This window comes from Antedon bifida, chromosome 6, assembly GCF_963402885.1.
Source record: "Antedon bifida chromosome 6, ecAntBifi1.1, whole genome shotgun sequence".
Classification (NCBI taxonomy): Eukaryota; Metazoa; Echinodermata; class Crinoidea; order Comatulida; family Antedonidae; genus Antedon; species Antedon bifida.
In genome coordinates this window covers 24,312,944-24,332,270 of record NC_136231.1, presented here as the reverse complement: position 1 = coordinate 24,332,270, position 19,327 = coordinate 24,312,944, and the positions used below count along the sequence as shown (strand labels likewise).

The following is a 19,327-nucleotide window of genomic DNA, read 5'->3' as shown; positions in this document are numbered from 1 at the left end:
AGATTTTATGTTTCATTAAAGATCTTATACTAACAGACAATGGTACAGAAATATGTATATAATAGACATTATTTAACAGACAATGGTACAGAAATATGTCCATAAAATGATGGCTATTTTGTAATTGCAACTTGCTAAAATTATATTACACAAGTTATCCATTCTTTTACATAAAGTATATAGTATAGTATTATAGTCACCTGTTACCTGTCGGTGTCCTCCGCTCGAAGCAGATTGGCTGTCATGAATTTCCATTCTTTCCTCAGCTGCGCCTTTCTCGCACACTTCTCATAGCTCATTTTTGTCCATTCCTTTATGTTGGTTGTCCACGTAAAGCGTGGCCTACCTCTGCCTCTTTTTCCGTCTATTATACCATCTAGTATTTCCCTTTGAAGACTTTCCTTCCTTATGAGATGACCAAAAAATTCTAGCTTTCTTTTCTTGATGGTATAACCTAGACATCTACATTATAGTAGTTTAAGTATAAAGTATACATTTATTCTCATTTGAAAACATATTTTTATTTTAATACATTGTATAATTTGCCTATTTCTTTTATAATCATATTTTTTTATTAAATAAGAAGAGATTATTCTTTTCTATTTAATTCTATAATTATATAATCCTTGACCTAAAAAAATTATAAAAAAATACTTTGTTATTGCTGGTACTAACTATAATAAATATTAATGAATCATTTGATAGATGTTCAAAGTTTAAGAGGAAAATATGTTTTAATAAATTCATTATTAATAAAATCTCAATTTGGTTAGCTTCCATATTATTTCAATAGGACTCTATCTCTATTGTATTGTCAATTGGTTATTAACAATGATGAATAAAAATAAAATTAAGATTACATTCATGCCTAGAGTCTTCATTTTAAACCATGCAATATAACCATCAAGGAATATGATTCTTTTAATTATTCTGTTTAAACCAATCACAGGGTAGAGCGAACAGTATGTACAATCTGCTGTCACATGTACAGTAATGTTATATCAATTGTACAAAGCTTCTTAGAAGATAAGTCACGCCGTAGAAGTATCTAATATTTACTTAGATATTAATTGAGGTAAGTACAGTACTGTAGATTAAAACCATTTATAGATTCAATTTATTTAAACTCAACCAGTAATCTAAAATGTAAATTATTTTACATGTAAACACATTATACCAAGATGAAATGCTACAGTTGTTGACGTTAATGTTCCAACACACGTATATTTAATCTATATTAATATTTATAATTAAAATGTGTCATGGTGTCTGGTAGAAAACCGAATGTGTAGGAAATAATTATTATTATTGTAAAAGTAACTTTATTTCATAAGTTACCAATAAATCAATTATAAGGACCCATCTTTGGGACACGCTATTAAGGGGACATTTTCCTGTAAAACAAACTATGGGCAATAGGTTTGAAATGATAATGGCTGGGCCCCAATTCAGAGAGGAAACCTCTATTAAGGGGACACCTTATGCAGTCCGGAAGGTGTTTGTAGGAGTTCTACTGTAATGGTTAGTACAGTACAGTGTTACTCTTGAGTCAATTAGTGTCATATTAAATAAATACCACCTCAACAATACAGAAATAGCAATAAAAGTCTCAACTTTGATGTGATGAAAATAGGATAAGCTGGGATAAGGTATTGAATATGTTCCCTTACTCACTAAGCAAGACGGTAGATAGTTTCACTCAGAAGATGTATATAAAAATCAATTAGCTATTATTTTGAAATTACTTTAGTTATACTCAGGGACATATTTAAAATAAAATAATTTAGTTTTAATGACATTTAATTTAACTTTACTTCTACCTTTTGGGTCTTTTCTTATTTTTTAAAAATTAATTTTTTATTTATTTACTTTATTTTTAAAACAAAAAACAACTACAGAAACAAATCTGCCACTTACAACACTTAAACATTTTTATTTGATTGAAAAAAATAAAAGGATTTTAAATCAATAAATTGAAATTGAAACCTATATGTGACATTTTCCTTAAATTGTTTAGGTTAAAGTAGGTGTGGTCATTCCAAAAATGCCAAAATATCCTTGTAGGCGTATTTTCCAATATCATAATAATAGATTGTCATCTATCTTTTTATGTCCTTGACCTAAAGGTGGTTATAAAGAACAGATTCCTTGTTGAGTACAGTAGGATATTCCAACAAGGGGAAGTGCAAGCCAGAACAGAACAAATGTAAGTTTACAATAAATAGAACTACTAGAGGTAATCTTACTTTATCATCATTTAGGGGTAGATTTAGTAACAGAAGGGGCTGCCTATAGCAGCCCAACCCAACTTTTCTCTTGATAAGCCATGTCTAAACAATAACCCATTGGTTTTGAGGATTAGCCTCAAGGTTTGTGAATTAAAATTGAAATTCTTATTCAAATAAAACCTTTAGAAGCCCTATGACACACACTATTTTTGTGTAGTGTAAAGTTGATTGAGTAGCCTACAGTACATACTTGTTAAATTCAGCTTTCAGCCTGGAGGCCCTGCCAATGGGTGATTTTTAGAAAGTTGACAGCGGGAGACTCTAAATGACGTTGTTTTAAAAGTTTAAATTATGATTAATTTAAATTAAGTTAATAAGTTATAAAATATTCAAAATATATTACAGTGACAGTGTATAAAGGACACAAGTATGGCAGCTAACAATGTATAGTTTGTTTGTAAAGTCTGTTCTAATGTTCAGAATACAGGAAAGGGCCTGCACAAAGAATTTGAACCTTATACACCTTATATTTTTTCTTTCATTGCATTGTTATGCTTTTTCTTTTTGATGAAAACCGACGAAATATGAGATTTCCTTATTATTATAATAATTCTTAGCTTTATACTATCAATTGAAAACTAACTGAGGTATTCAACTCTGATCACTATAGTTTAAATGGGCATGCAACCTGATCTCATTTAGCTGGTTTTTTCGAGAATTGTATGGCTTCCGAGTTGATAGTGACGGGTGTCGTTTTATCTTTTCCTGCCTTAGGCCTCAAGAAAAAATTATACTTTTAAATTTCTTTTCCACAATTGGTTAGAATTCACTAACTAGGTAGTTCCTGTATTCGATGGCTAACTACTAGTTCTGCTTAAATAGAAAAGCCTGATTGGCCAACAGTAGCCTACATTGTCAATACAATATAAATTAAGTTGGATGGGTAAATTGGCTTGGATTCCCTGATAGGGGCCCAAGTTTTCTCTTGAGCACCCTGGCCCCTAGCTGACACTACCCTTGATTGTAACAACTACAAAACCATCCAGCTCCAAATGGAACAAACTGGGGGAACAAATAGATGAAAGCATAATGGCACAAGATTTTAAAGAGATGTTCTATTTTGAAGTACTTTAAATAAAGCAAGTGATTTCCAGTTTTGACCCTTTTCAAAATTTAAAGAGATAATTCTTTAAAAGCTCAACTCAAACAGAATATAAACCATGTTTCTTTAAATAACGTTAAGAGACCTACATTCCATATGTCCGTCATAGTTTTTACTTTAATTGCTGTAACACTGCGGCAAAAGCAGTTTGTAAGCTGTAATGATTAATATTTATGCTTTGCTGCATAAAACAGAACACTTTCACAGGTCGATAATAAGATCATTCAAAATCCTGCCTTTTTTTGATATGTTGAAACTGTATACTATGGACATTTCTAATGGCATATAATATTTTTTTTTTAATACAGAAAATTAATTTTGTAAAAATCAGACGTGATAGCCAAAAATGATACATTTTAATTTAAAGGAGAAAAAAAATAATCCAGAAACTCATTGTAAGGTTTTTGGTTTATAAATGTAACTGTTTTTTTTCTTTTTTTATGGATTCAAATCATTATTAGGTGAAAGTGAATAAGTTGTTTTTTAAAACTACAACTATGGCCAGTTCATATGCCAGGTTTTGTGGAACAATGCCTCTTTAATATATCAACTACAGTGTAATTTAAAAGTCATGAATATTAAGATACATTTGGCTGAACTTGAATAATAATTTGAGAATTCTTAATTTTTAAAAGAATATGGTAATCTTTGAAGGACACTTGTCAATATAGTTTTCTAAAAATAAAACTGTCTTTTTTAAATTTCAAGTCAGATTGATCGATACCTATATGATACACTATACATGTCACAGTTAATTTATTTTCTTTGACATTTATCATCATTTTTGTTTTATACCTAATGTGAAACTAATCAAGTTCACTTTTGGGTTACTTATGAAAATAAAAGATGACATTAAATTAGATGGATGGCTCCAACAATATCAGATATTAAAATACTAATTCCCTATGTTGTGATTTATTAACATGTACATATGTACATATCTTAAGAAATAAGTATGTTGTATGTATTTGGTTCACGGTCATATGGGGATAATTGGACATAAATATCATTTTGTCGTAAAATCTCTTGCTTGTTTTTAATTTCCTGAAGCTTCATCAACATTGTTTGGTAAACTACTTTATATCTTTGAACTTTGTATATAAAGCTTAAAATGCAATTTTGAGATCTGTATTATATCCCATTTATGGTAAAGTCAGAAACATATGCATGTTTTAAATATTATGTTTTAGAAAAAAAAGTATGTATGAAACAACTAACTAAAATTATCATATTTTTTTTTTTTTGTGGCTATTGCAATGCTTATATAAATTTAGATTATTTATTTTATTTTTTCTTTATACTGGGTCACTAAGACAGGATACATTGCACAGGATACAACATCACATTCAATTCGAAGGATGAGGCAACGAGAGCAAGGAATCTTGCCTAAGCAATCAATATGAACCCATGCCTCTAACATGCTAGTCAAATATCCAATACCATTATGTAATAGGCTACTATAAGAATCCAATTTTTTTCTTCCTTTTTCAGAACGAAGATTTCATTCAAAATGGCGTCATTTATATTTACTGCCATTATCATGTTGTATTCTCTTGCACAAGTCTATTGCAATAGGCAAGGTAAGATGATTGTCAGTAGGCCTACTTATAGCATTTATACTTTACAGTTCGACACAATGATTGTCACTTTATTTAAAGTACTGTTATTAACTTGTTCACACACACACTGCTAAGCCTACATAAGATTTAAGCTCATCCAATTTATATTGTGACTTACAACTATCATAACTGCTTGAGTTATTAGAAAAATCTCTCTTTATAACCCCAATAAAACTCATCCGACATAAGTTAGTTAGGGGTGGATCCAAGCATGGAGCAAAACATTTTTCCTCCATGATCCAAGGTTCCATGTTTTTCTAATCTGGTGGTTGGGAGCGGAGAGAGTGTCCGGTTTACTCTGTGCTTCCAGATATACAAAAGGAAGACTAAGTCAGTGAACAAACTTCAGGTTGCTGTACAAAGGTAAACATTTAGAAAACAGTATAATTTGACACTTTGCAATATTTTTATTACAATTCATGTCTTTGTTATTACTATAATTTATATAATACAGTTTTCAAAAACTTTTATTCAAAGGTTATAAACTCTTGATGATGAAACATCCTTTATTTGACACAGTAAAAAACCTTTTTATCCCTGCAACAATTGCAAATAATATTTTGACAATTCTATTTTCAGTGGTTTTAGGGACCACTAATCTTGTTATTTAATGTCCTTTGAATGGAATGTCAATCTTTGTGTTTTTTGTAAATAAATAAATGTACATAACACTACCTTTACTTTACTGTCTTTGCAAGTATTAAACAGATTGGAACCAAGGGACAACTTCAGAACCCTACTGTCCCCTTATTAGTAGCATCTTCTGAATGGGGTGTCCTAAAGGAGGGCTACACTGTATAAACCTTTTAATATAACATTTTATTCAAGCCATGATTTACAGTTTATATAACAGCTACATAAAGTATCCCATTATTTAAACTTGTTTTTGTATCGGACTGTTTCTTTGAAGTTTGAAATGTATAAAAGTATGTCGCAAAAACAGGTGATTAATCATAGTACGGGAAAATTGCGTGTTTGTGTTCCGCTTTGCATCGAGGGACTTCAAACAACAACCTAGTTACCATCTCCGATCAGATATCGTCATTCCATTTTTATGATGCGTAGAAAAAATATTTTCAAACTTCTGATAACAATCTTGTGGAATTTAATATCATACTTAGAGATTCATCTAGAGAGATGTTTTTATAATGTATTCTGTGATACGTTTGAACCGTGGATAGGATTTTTATAGTATCTTCTTTTGAACTGTGCCACTATTCATTTATAATGTTTATCTGTATATTTCTAAAATTGTATTCTTACTATCTGTGTACTGATGTGCATAATAATTTTATAATGGATCAAAATATGAATACAATATAAGATAATTCATTAATAATAGAGTGTAATCAATCAAATCACACATTACATTGTAGACAGGTATTAGAACACATTTTTGATAGAAAAAAATATTTATGATAATACCATTTATTGTACCTTAAATTGTAGGCCTAGTTAAATTTAAAATGTTTTTTTAAACATCCCGTTCAGAGATACAGTTTTTCCAAGGTTATCACAGTGGAAAAGCAGTGATGTCGCTGAAACATCTGGAAGACTAGTTAATAAAAAAAAAGGAGGTGAACCAAACCAAAAGTATTTTTAATAAATTTAAAGACCTACAAATCAAATTCTACCTAACCTGTTATTATATATCAACAACAAGATGTTTTGTAAATGTTGCTCACTGAAATGCTCAGATGGACTATCTTTAACTTTAGGGCCATGCTCAACCAATGATTAACAAGAAATATTTCTTACAAAAAATGCCGCTCGACATTTTAAAATTAATCATTGTTCTTTTGATTAATTTATGAATAATTATTTTTAGGCTAAAGCTCTGTCTACACTTTCAAACTTTATATGACAAAAAAATGTGATGTGCCTATATTTGGACACGATGACATGATATCACTACCATATTTGGGCACATCAAACTAGTTTTATAGTTTTAGTTGCTGTGTGTTTATAGGATATTGCAGCACAATATAGAACAGTTTCAAGAATAACACATGTGGACTACTCAACAAATGAGAAAATAATGTTTATAATTGCTTCACCCGAACCATGTCTTACGTAAATGAAGCCCTTTAAAGCCTCATGTAACAGGATGTGATACATTGTTATGAGACCTTTAATGCTTGGAGTTCCCTGAAGAGAGTTAAGTTTAAATGAGTTAAGTCTTTGCATAATTGCTTGTGAATATTATCAAAAGTCCTAAAAGAAAGTACCATTAGGAAAATGGCTGAAATCTAGTACTATACATATGCAATTGCTCCTACACTTCCAACTAGCCATTGAATTTGGCTCTGCCTGTTAATAGTCTTACTAATAATATTCATTTTTCTGGAAACTGATATCCGCAATCTAAACATCACATCAACCATAGACTAATTGACAAGTATCTTTTCATTTAAATAATGTAATATTTATGTTAAAATGTAATGTATATTACAAATTAAGACAATTAGTTTAAACATTGATCAGGACATATTTGCTATAAAGTTCTGTCTACACTATCAAACTTTATGTGACAAAAAATGTGATGTGCTTATATATGGACATGATGATGTCATCTCACTACCATATTTAAGCACATCACTACCATATTTGGACACATCACACTTTTTTTTATCAAATTTTGATAGTGTACACAGAGCTTTACAGTACTTCCATATATTTTATTAATGAATATTTCATCATCTGTTTGGTTCACTACGTTTTGTCTGTATATATTGCAATTTCAAATTTCGGTTATTAATGGTAATTATTTTTTTTTAATGCTTAAAAACGTTTAATTGACGATATTGTAATTTGAACATAAAAGTATAATGGAATACTATAGGGCTTTTAACAATCACCAGATTGTCCCAAAGCACTTAAAATAAAAACAAATGAAATTGAAAGAGAAAAGAGATTGTATTACAAAGAACTAAAAATAGTATTATTATAATAATCAAAAATGTATAGCACTAATTCCTTACCCCCACCCCAAAATGATTAAAGGCCCCATTGTATCATGAAATTTGCTAATAAATGAGTTTTTAAATAATTTGAGTCAAAAGAGGGTGAAAGTTTGACAAAAGTTGGGAATTCGTTCAACAAAGGAAAAGAGTGTCCACCGTAAGTCTTATTGCAGAAACTGGTAGCAATGATTTGTCAGAGGAGCAAAGGCGACGAGATCAAACATATTAACGAACAAAGTTGGGTGATATAAGATGGTTCTGGAAAAAAAACTTTAAATTTTAAAACAAGGATTTTAAACAAAATATACAGTTTTGTTATTAGAAGGATTGACCCTCTTATAGAATTTTCTTATTATTTTATATGGTGGTAGAGTGCCGTAGCCATGAGAAAATTGTTAGGAGTTCGTAAGAAAGGGAACAATATCTGTGCGGGCCGGGTTGTCAACAGCCTCAGTGAAAGATAGGCGAAAACCCAAAAACTTTAACAGGGATTACCATAGTATACCAAACATATATTTCAAAACTAGGTAAAAAAGAGGACACAAACATAGCACGAAAACCCAAAAACTTTAACAGGGTTTACCATAGTATACCAAACATATATTTCAAAACTAGGTAAAAAAGAGGACACAAACATAGCACAAAACAGCATCAGACAAGCAAAATAGAAATGCACATTGAATGAATGATATAAATAACATCATTATTGCAATAGAATATGATAACATTACCAAATTTGATTACCAATTTATTATAAATAATGGGCATATAAATTTATACAAATGTCTATGCACTTTGCAGCTACAATGTTTTTTTGTTTTGCATTATTAAACAAAAGTGCACATCAATATGTCATTCTGGTCTCAAATTAGTTCTCAAAATAGCAATGCCATAGTCACGAGAATTAAAGTGGTGTGGTGGCCGCTAAAAACGAGAACAATCTGTGGGCCAGAGGTTGTCAAAGCCCTCTGTCAAAAAACTTGGCCCTGTATATGCCTATATTGCATATGGAAATTAGTAGCACAATGCTATAGTAAATGAGGCAGCTTCATGGTTGCTACCAATCCCAGATTCTTGAGTTTTTGCGGCTTTATTAGAAGTATTGTGTGCTTCTTCTGCAGACTTAAGCCTGTTCGCACAGGACTTGAAAATGATAAATTTAACCATTAAATTTTACCACTGTTTGCACTTGCATGATTTCACATAGTTAGTTTTACCAAATGTAACCGTGACGTTAAAAGCTACAATTGAATCGCATGGTGAAAGTCAGAAAACTGTTGAGTCACATGTCAGCATTTTTAGTTTTACCGAGACCAAGGTAAATTCTACCGAGCAGACGGTGGTCAGTAGAATTAACCATTGGTCTTGGTTAATTTAACAATGTTCGAATTGGAATTGGTCAACTTACTGTAAAACAACATTAATATGTAAAATTTAGTTATAATATTAAAGAAAACTATTCCCCTCGAGTATATAGTGGACACTTTTTCTTCATTAACATTATTTTTATGATATTAATTTCATCTGCAGCTGTATGACTATCTATCTCGACATTTTGAACTTTTTTTCATTATTCAAACAAAAGAAATATATTTTAATAATATTAAAATTTACTCTCGCTTGACAGCTGTATTTTTCAAATTTTCAATTTAAATGATGAAGATCAAACAGTTCGAAATTGTAACAAATAATGTTTTACTATTCAGTGAAATGTAGATTTAATATTATTTTTAATTAAGTTCTTTATAAATAATTGTTACGCTTCAATAAATTTAAAATTAGCCAGAAGAAGAAAATGGCTTGAAATGTTTACAAAATGATTGTTTCTACATATTATCATAATGTAAACATTTAATTTTTACGCTTCAATTAAATTACTAGTACTTTATTTGAAATTGTTCCAAAAGAAAAATGACTAATGATGTACTGACATTCACACTTTTTAGGATTCGGATGAAGTATATAGAGTTTAATTTATATTTGTCATCATTCTTTTATTAAACATTTAATTTTTACGCTTCGATGAAATTGAAAGTACATTATTTGAAACTGTTCCCAAAGAAAAATGACTAATTAGGTACTGACATTTCACACAATTTAAGATTCAATCTCGCTACAGTTTGGTATACAAAATGTGACATGTGCGTATTTTTATTCTACCAACTCAAGGACATTATGATTTAGTCATTTCAATTGTGATTGATCACTGATTGGCGTGCCCTACTTGTACTTTAATTTGTTCATTTCTCTTGTTTTTTATCATGCAAACCAAAATTTACCAAAAATAGGCCATTAAATGATGCTATAAAAACAAAAAGAGAATGCTATTCCAATTAAACCTGTATTTGACCCCTTGTAAATTATTTTTATGTTGTTTTACAGGAAGTGATGATATGAAAGGTAAGCTTGCCATTGTCCTTTATGATCTCTTTCGTCTTTACAATGGCGCAAATTTAAGCTTTTACGTAAACCCAGTGGCCTATTTGATACATTAATTTCCTGGTATACTGCACTATATTTAGTCTTCACATGTGACCCACAACTCATAAAATTTCAATTTTCCTACAGATTATCAACACGGTTTTTGTTCATTTTTGGACTATCCCACAAAGTCTTAGGCCCTATTTCTGCTTTCAAGAATATACCGTAATCTGTAGGCCTAGGTGGTATATTTTATATACAGTACATTATGTTTTTGTAGTAGCAAAAATGGGTCTATGGGCCTGTTTCTGCTGCTTATCCTCAAAATACGGTATAAAATACGGTATATTTTTTTTTATTGGCAGCAGAAATGGGTACCCAAAATACGGTATACAGTTATAAATACCGTATTTTATCCACAAATTTGGTGGGGAAAATATGTTTTTGTGACCGCCGTTTCCGCTGCCAAAAATATACCGTATATATACGGTAAATATGGTATATACTTGGCAGCAGAAACAGGGCCTATAGGCCGTATATTTATCTTGATTGTGGATATTGTACGGTATATTCAAATCGTATATTTCAAATACACCGTATATTGGTGATATGCAGCAGAAACAGGGCTGTTATACAGCTAGTATTAGGGTCTACATTTTGATCTTTGTGTTGATAGTATTTCCAGATTACATGAACTCTGACCTGCTACCTACCAAACAAGCATATAGACGTGTGTGCTATAAATCAGTGATTTCAAATGTCATACCATAGAGATTTTACTGTATATTACTGTACTCTATGGCCATGCCTATATGTTTTATTCCATTGAAATCAATTTGAAGTGAATGTGGTTTAGGACATGAGGTACTGTAGCTTTGCGTTGGATTGATCAAGAATAGATTTGTATGTATTAAAGGCTAAAAGTTAAATGAAATCATGTTTTTAAAAACATTTCTAACCAAAATATAGAATGTCAAATGATGTTAACATTCATCTTTAAAAACTAAAAAATGTCATTTACTATGTTACATTGTTTTGTAATATTTCTGACATGCTTAAAGACACGTGGCAGGGGTGGATGATGCATGAACAATAGATTAGGGGTCTGGTTGTGTATTTTTAAATTTTGTGAAATGAAGATGCCATCTTTTTGAAGAATAATAGATTAAGTGGTAGGTACTGGTCCTTCTTGGCCACTGTCATCCATGGTAGGTGCTGAACTATGGCTGCTGTTGATCCATAAAGGACCTAATCCAAGTTTTGAGGATGAATATTCATTTTTAAATTCAGCATTTTTTTTTCTATTTAATGATTTATGTTGTAACCATTTTAGAATTTTGTACAAGTCACAAAGCATTCATTGTTTATATGCTGTAAAATTAATAATAAGATTTTTTTGATACATTTCCTTAAGTTCAAAGATTCATTCATGACTAGTAACCCTTCTTTCGCGATGTTTTTGATGTTATACAACCTGATTTTCATCAGCGTGTTGTAAAAAGCGTACAATGTGAACAAAAACTATATCAAAATAGGAACTTTACTCATAATCTATACAGTAATTCATCTCCATTGTTCAATAGCAAAATAATTAATATTCTTGCATAGTAATTGATTTTTTTCACATGATCGGTACTATAAAACCTATATACAATGTATCTATCTTTAGAAATTAATACATAACAATATATTTCTGAGATGCTTTCTTTCTGCCGACAAGATAGGTTTTTCTTTGTTGTTCAAATTTATGGATTTTTTAAGTACCATATAATTACAAAATTAATATCTTGTTTGATAACATTTTGGGTGTGTTTCTGTTCATAATTCAGAATATCAGTTTTATTTCAAGTTAAATTACATATTTAACATTTAAAACAAGCACGAATGTGCAATACTCGGGGTACAGCAAAAGAAGCTGTAATGACGTCATAAGACGGGATGTGACGTCACATACACATCAATAACCTCGGTACCAAATACGGCTATACGGTACCATCTTCGAGACGTCATATGGCTGCATCCGGTTTGAAATTAAAATATATAGCTTTGAGGACATGTCCCTGTAGTATATTCATGCCAATTCCCAGCTCAATACTACAACGAATAAAGGGAGGAGTAGTACTTTATAAATCGCACTTTTTACTCAATAGTGTCGGATGGAGGAGAAGATGAGAGAGTCCTAGACGCGGGTACCCCGAGTAAAAATGCATTCCAAGTACAGTATGTGGTCTTGGAAGAAAAATTAGGAATTATACTGTCAATCAAAATAATCAATATTTTGCATTGCAGCTAAAAATTGTACGTTGATAACTGTACTGATAACACTCAATTAAGTAAGTGTTCTTAAGCAAATTTCAGTCGACTGGAATTAAATTTTGCCCTTGCTTCTGCTGCTGCCTAAAAAATTATGGTAATTAATATTTACTCCTACAGCCACTTGAATCAAAATTATAATCATTGTATCGTTACGATTCTGTTTTCTTCAAAGACAATAAGGAATGGTTATTCATAATAGTTCTGGGATGAAAACATTTCTTGTTTTCTTTAGACAAAAATGAATAATTATTTATCTTCGTTCGTTATCGTCCTAGTATAAGGTTTTTTAAAATAAAGAAACGTGACCAATTATATGGATGACCAAGGTTTAAGATGAAAATTATTTTCCAATGCATTAATACAATAATCAAACAGATATAATGGTATAAGACAGTATCAGTTGAATTATTAATATCTTAAATTTACGGAGATGCAAAAAACACATTTTACCATGATTAAATAATGTTTCTCAGCCTATCCCAAACACTACTACATAAGTCCCTGGATAATTCCCAGGGTAGTTATTCAACATTATTTTAATGGAATTGGTTTACCATTTTACAATTGAATTTTAGCATGTTTCCATTTTAATCAAAGTTTGGTTTAAAAATATGGAAAATTAAATTTCTGACTTAATGATTACAGTACAGCCTGTGTTTGAGTGTGTGTTATCATCAATTAGGGATGATTTCTATATATGGGTATTTTCGCTAATAAAAATATTAAGAAGATGATTAAAAATGTAGGGAAGATGGTACACTGCATCACTGGATAGTTCAGTGACCATAAGCATTATGCTCACTGGATTTATAACTTACTGAGTGGCCGAAATGTTTGACCAGAATATGTCCAATGTGGAACCTTTCATTTTCACTTGGTTAACTACCCAAGCTAACACAGCTACACTTACTACTGGAGTTAATAGAAAACTTTCGATTTGCAACGTCGGTTGTATCGTCGGTCTTCTTGACCTAGAAAACATCAAAATTGTCCCCAATATTTCCGCATGCGCACAATGAACTAACATGACATAGTTTCACAGACCGAAAGCATCCGATTGTTCCACCAGGGCCATGATTCAATTATTAGTAGCGTGCAAATGCGACTCTACAGCTCACTATGTCTGTCGGTTGGTCGGTCAGTTGGTTGGTCGGTAAACACTAACTAAAATTTGAGCATGCGACTGCAGCCATGTATATGGCCTTGTTAAGTAAATTATTACTTACTTTCAATTATACTTCTACAATAACATTCCTAATTGAAGAATTATGAATTTAAAGTAGTTTGAATTTCATTACCCTACATTTGGGTTGAAGATTTCATCATAAAAATGTATAGGAAAATACGTCGGTAATAGTCGGTAATAAATGCTAACAAATTTAAAATACCCAGTTTAAGACATCCTCTTCTTTCCTCTTTTAGTCTCCTGGGCCTCTAGCCCCGCTCTTCACAGCCTACAAATAGATTGTTCATTCATTAATCATTTTAATAAATTTCTTGGAAAATGAAATTCTATTTAGTTGATTTATTTGATAGATGTTTCTTACAGTTAATATAATGTTCATATTAAATTACCACGAGTACTGTTTCATTAAACATTAGTTTTCATTATCAGCTGTTAAGCTGACTTTTATGAACATCAAAACTGTTATTTGGGTTGTCAGCAGGTGGGGTTGTAGATTATTTGATATTATATACTTAAAGTTATTTATTATTTCATCACATTAAATACATGCTTAATAGCAAATAAATATGATAATGATAGTGACCTATGATTTGCTATTAACTAGTTAGGTCATGAGAAAATTCCTTGGTGTAACTAACATTGAGTTGAGTTTATGTACAGTATAGAAATGTGAAAATACATACAAAAAGCACACACACATCAAGTCTCACAAATCTGGCGTGAGGCTCAAGCTTCTAAAGCTCTTATGCCACACACCTAAAATCTCACACCATTTCACAATTGTCAATCTTTATTTCATTATTTAACCAAAATTGTTTTTTTCCAATCTATTCCGGGATGTTTTTACCCATTTTGAGGGGTTGGGGATAGGTTTAGATTGGGGTCATATTGGTAAATCTCAAGCCAGCAGCAACCTCAAACTTGTACAGTATGTTTACGGCCATCTGAAGGCCTAGTTCATTCACTAGTATTTCTAATACAGTGCCTCTATGTGCCAAATATGTTTGCTTCTTGAAAATCAATAGGCATGGCCTGTCTTTCTATATTTCTAAAAATAAACAATTCTGGACAATTACTTGAAATATTGTTGAAGACATTATTATCCAAACAAACATACAAAGCAAGTAATATAGGCTACTTGACAAAATGCCATATAAGAAGACAATGTGAATGTTTATATGTACATTACCTGGTATAAATTAATTTATAGCATCTTTACCTTAGTATGCAATGCATAAGTTTTATCAAACAAATTGTATAACATAAAATCGGTTGATTCAATTCATAAATTATGTATGCCTGATGTCCTCAGGACAAGACGTGTTCTTGCTTAATAGATACCATGTATCAATATCATAGACTATATGTAGTAAAAACGCTGAAGATGAAATTTATCAATAATAATATCAATTTATTGTTTTGCTGTGAAAGGGCTGGACTATTACAAAGGCTAGAAAAAGATTATACATTTAATAGCCTAAAGACACTAGATCTGCAATTTTTGATGTTTAGTAAAAATAATGCATCTATATATAAATTATGGTTAATTCTGACATATGTAAGCCTACAGACAATTTATTAATTAATTTGAAACGATAAGATGAGGAAATCTGTGAGAATGAGAAAAAGTCGCCCCAACCAACGTAATTGTGGGTGTTTCTTGTATTGTAGTTGTGAAATTCATTATTTTTTATGAAAGCTCGCGTCGAAAGTTCTCTCGCAGATGTTCGAAGCCTAGCTTAGTTGGGCTTAGTTTTGTAGGTCTAGCTGGTAAAGAGCGGTAACCTACGAACATTGTACGCTAGCTATAGGCCTAGCCTGACGTTGTCGCGTTGCTGAATTAATTGTCTTTCCTTTTTTTAGCAGATTCCGTTAATACAAATTTGGCAAGACCTGGTATTTTAGCTGAAAAGTTACGGTTCTTTTATTTGTTTACCCTTTTACGCGATCGATCGAAGTGGGTGCATCACATCACAATATGAAAATATCAATCCGTGCATGATGCATGTTGGGATTTATAGCGGGCCGCTATTAGAATCGACTTAATTTTCAAATTTGTAACTGTTTAAAAATGAAAACAAGTATCGCAATAGGTCCGTATGGTATTTATTTTTACATAAAATGTAGTGTGTGACCTTAAATTAGGTGAAAAAACTATATCTAGTTCAGAAAATAATTTCACAACAAGGAATTTCTAGCCTGCCCGATCTCCCTAAATTTTGTATTGTTTTTGCCTTGTGTCTTTTTATATTGAGATATTTTATTTAAATTTTTAGAGTAGGTCTACCCCTTAATAGCAGTTTCTTTAATGAAGAATCTGCATGGGTTATCATGATCTTTAAAAATGGTAAATAAAAAAAAATAAATTTTTAAAATAGCAATACTGTAGCAATAATTCATTTTTACAATTGTTAGGGTCTTCTCAATGCTTCCCACCCATTACAAAATCCTGGATACTCCTCCCATGGATATTATATACAGTTTTCCCATCATTTTATTTTCTAATAATTGGAAAATTAAGTAAGTATACAATTACAAAATCATTGATATGTGATACTTTTACTCGATAAGAATTAATTAAAAGGACATTACTTGCGGTAAGGAGGTATATTTAATATTTAATAGCGTAGGATAATAAGTGCAGCAAATTGACCTATTGAGGGATAATATTATTAATGGATTTCTAGAAATAATAATTTTTATATTTAATTTCATCAAATTAATGGCCTTTTATTTAAAATATTGATTACTTCAGCATTGTGTCAGGAAATTTTATTCAACAAATCTGCAAATTCTCTAGGCGTATAGCAGTTTTTATTCTGCACTTATGCGTTTCATAGTGACGGATCATCTAATGTTGATTTGATTTAGTAAAAGTCTTCAGGTTGAAAATTTTAATAGATTAATGTTCTGCATCAAAATTGTCACAAAGTAGTATGTGTGTCTTCCTATTGCATTAAGTTATAATCACTCTACCTTTAACGATTTACAAAAACAAATGCTGCATACATATTTTCAACAAGCAAGTTTTCATTCAACCTTGAGCAGGTTTTTAATAGACTTTTATAAATCCAAAATTATCTAATTCTCTTCTGCTTATTGTGATTAATATTTATATAAACTGTTTATGTATGTATATATGTTTGTTCATCATTTTTTTGCCTCACAAATACAGAAAATGTTAACAACCATGCTAAATAAATATAAATTTAATTGAATTTGCTACACAGAACATGAAAACAGAACATGGTAGATTAATGAGGCAAAATTACTGATAAATGTATAACAGTCAAGAAGCTCTCACAAAGAAATACATGAAACAAATAACAAAACACATGGTATAATGATAATAATATAGTTATTTATCATAATGATAATTTTAGTATACTTTTTATTTAATAACATTTTTAAAAAATGCATACATAAGTTCCTATAAGAAAATACATTATACGATACTGTATACTATTTAGAAATGGTGTTCAATTTAATTTTCAGTGTTCACAATAAGTTATAATTAATTTGCCATTCGTACATGCTTCATAAAAAAATGAATTCACCAAAAAATCATCAATATTATGATATAATCATATAAAGTAAGTTTTTATTTTAATTAATTATTATAAAAATAGATCACTTTGTTGACTCCATCTGTTCTTTATCTGAAATTGTAAGAAATGAATGAATAAAAAAAAAACCATATTAAAGACTTCAATTTAATTTCAACAATAGATTTCCAAAAACCATTTTAGCAAATCGATCTTAATAACTATTGTAAAATTAGGCCATTTCAATTAATTGAAATGCTAGTTCCATGTACAGCGTCACATGACAATGCTTTTGAAATGGCATTCTCACCTTTATTCTAAAATTGTTTTGAATACAGTTTTTAGGACAAAGTGAGGTACCAAATCCCACAGTAGGTGGTAATATGTAAGATGTATTTATATAAATATAAAAAAAAATAAATTGTGTATCCTCTGATTGCTCTAGAAATTTAACATGGATAGTTAGCCTACATCCACATTTTCTTTTTTTTATGTTATTTTAAATTATTGATCATAATAATAATTGATCATTTATCATTTTTTCATAATCTCACAAAAGCGTAGAGAGTCCACTATAGAGACAGTTCACTATGTCGGTCGGTCGGTCTATCGGTCTGTCTGTCTGTCGGTCTGTCTGTTGGTCCGGTATCACTATGCGTTTTATCGCTTTTCTGTACTTTTTGAACTGTTTTGATGTACAGAAAAGTTTTAAAGTACACTACTTTTTGAAAGTTCATTTTTTTCTGAGAGCACGCGACTTATGGCTGTTGGCCTTATTAAGAATTAAGTCACTTTTCCTACAATGAGCAAGTTTAATATTTGCATACAATGTCACCATGAAACAAATGTAATTTTATTGTAGTAATATATATATTTATTATAGACTCACACTATGGAATAACATATCTGAGGATGCTCCCCTATCCATTAATGGTATAGTCCATGACACAACGCCCTCAAATGACAACAATTAGCCAATTAAAGTAGCCTACGATAAATTATAAAATAGATTATCCATCCTGTAATTGGCGAGTTTGTGCTCGCTGTTGGATGCGTATGAAATATAAAAAAAGTAAGATCTGAAAAGTTTGTATTATCAAGGTTAGCTGCACTTGTGTAATTAACCCGATTACTGTACATATTCCTTGTCGTTAATATGTTGTGCGTTTCAGAAATCTGTAATTGGATACATTGTTCAGAATTATTGTATTATGTATTATGTTTTTCTTTCAAAGTAGCCTCACAGTAAAACAATCTGTTTCTCTTTTACACACAGAGTCTTAATGTTCTGATGCTAAATGACTTGTTCTATTACAAGAATTTGACTAAAAATATGGCCAAAAAAAATATTATTAGCAAAATTTGACCTGCTTCAAAGAATTAATATTACACTAAAAAAAGTGAATGTTTACCACTACATTATTATTAATTAAATAAATCAATGTTAACTTTTTGGTTTAACCAAAAAGTTAACATTGATTTATTTAATATATATTTGAAACCAGATGAAATTTTTTGAGAATTATTATTAATGTCAAAAGAGTATTGTAATCATGAAATTGAATAAATAATTTTTAAGAAGGCTTGGTTTTTTTAATTATATTTAGTTGTTTACTTTATTCATGTTGTACAGTAACTTTTCCAAGTCCAAAGTTTCTGAAAACCAGAAACTCTACCAAAACCAGAAAACAAAACAATTATTTGGCTATAGCCCTGGTGTTCTGTCAAGAAAAAATTGACAATATAGGTCTATCTCGAATTTACCCTACAAACTTTATACAAATTAATACGATTTCTTAAGCCACTTTTAAAAAAAGCTCATATGGTTGACTCATAGAAAATGTAATTATTGCCACCGTCATCCCAGATACCATATTTACTACTGAG

At 30.5% G+C, this 19,327-nt stretch overlaps 1 protein-coding gene across 1 annotated transcript in view; it reads left to right on the top strand.

Moving 5' to 3' along the window:
• The first annotated feature begins 2,190 nt into the window (after nucleotides 1-2,190).
• Nucleotides 2,191-19,327, top strand: part of LOC144844784 (contactin-like) — a 35,882-nt gene continuing 18,745 nt past the window's right edge. The window contains exons 1-3 of the mRNA XM_078701847.1: nucleotides 2,191-2,206; nucleotides 4,882-4,970; nucleotides 10,355-10,372. Of these exons, the coding sequence (XP_078557973.1) occupies nucleotides 4,901-4,970; nucleotides 10,355-10,372 (88 nt within the window). The 5' untranslated portion in view covers nucleotides 2,191-2,206; nucleotides 4,882-4,900. The remainder of the gene's footprint in view (nucleotides 2,207-4,881; nucleotides 4,971-10,354; nucleotides 10,373-19,327) is intronic.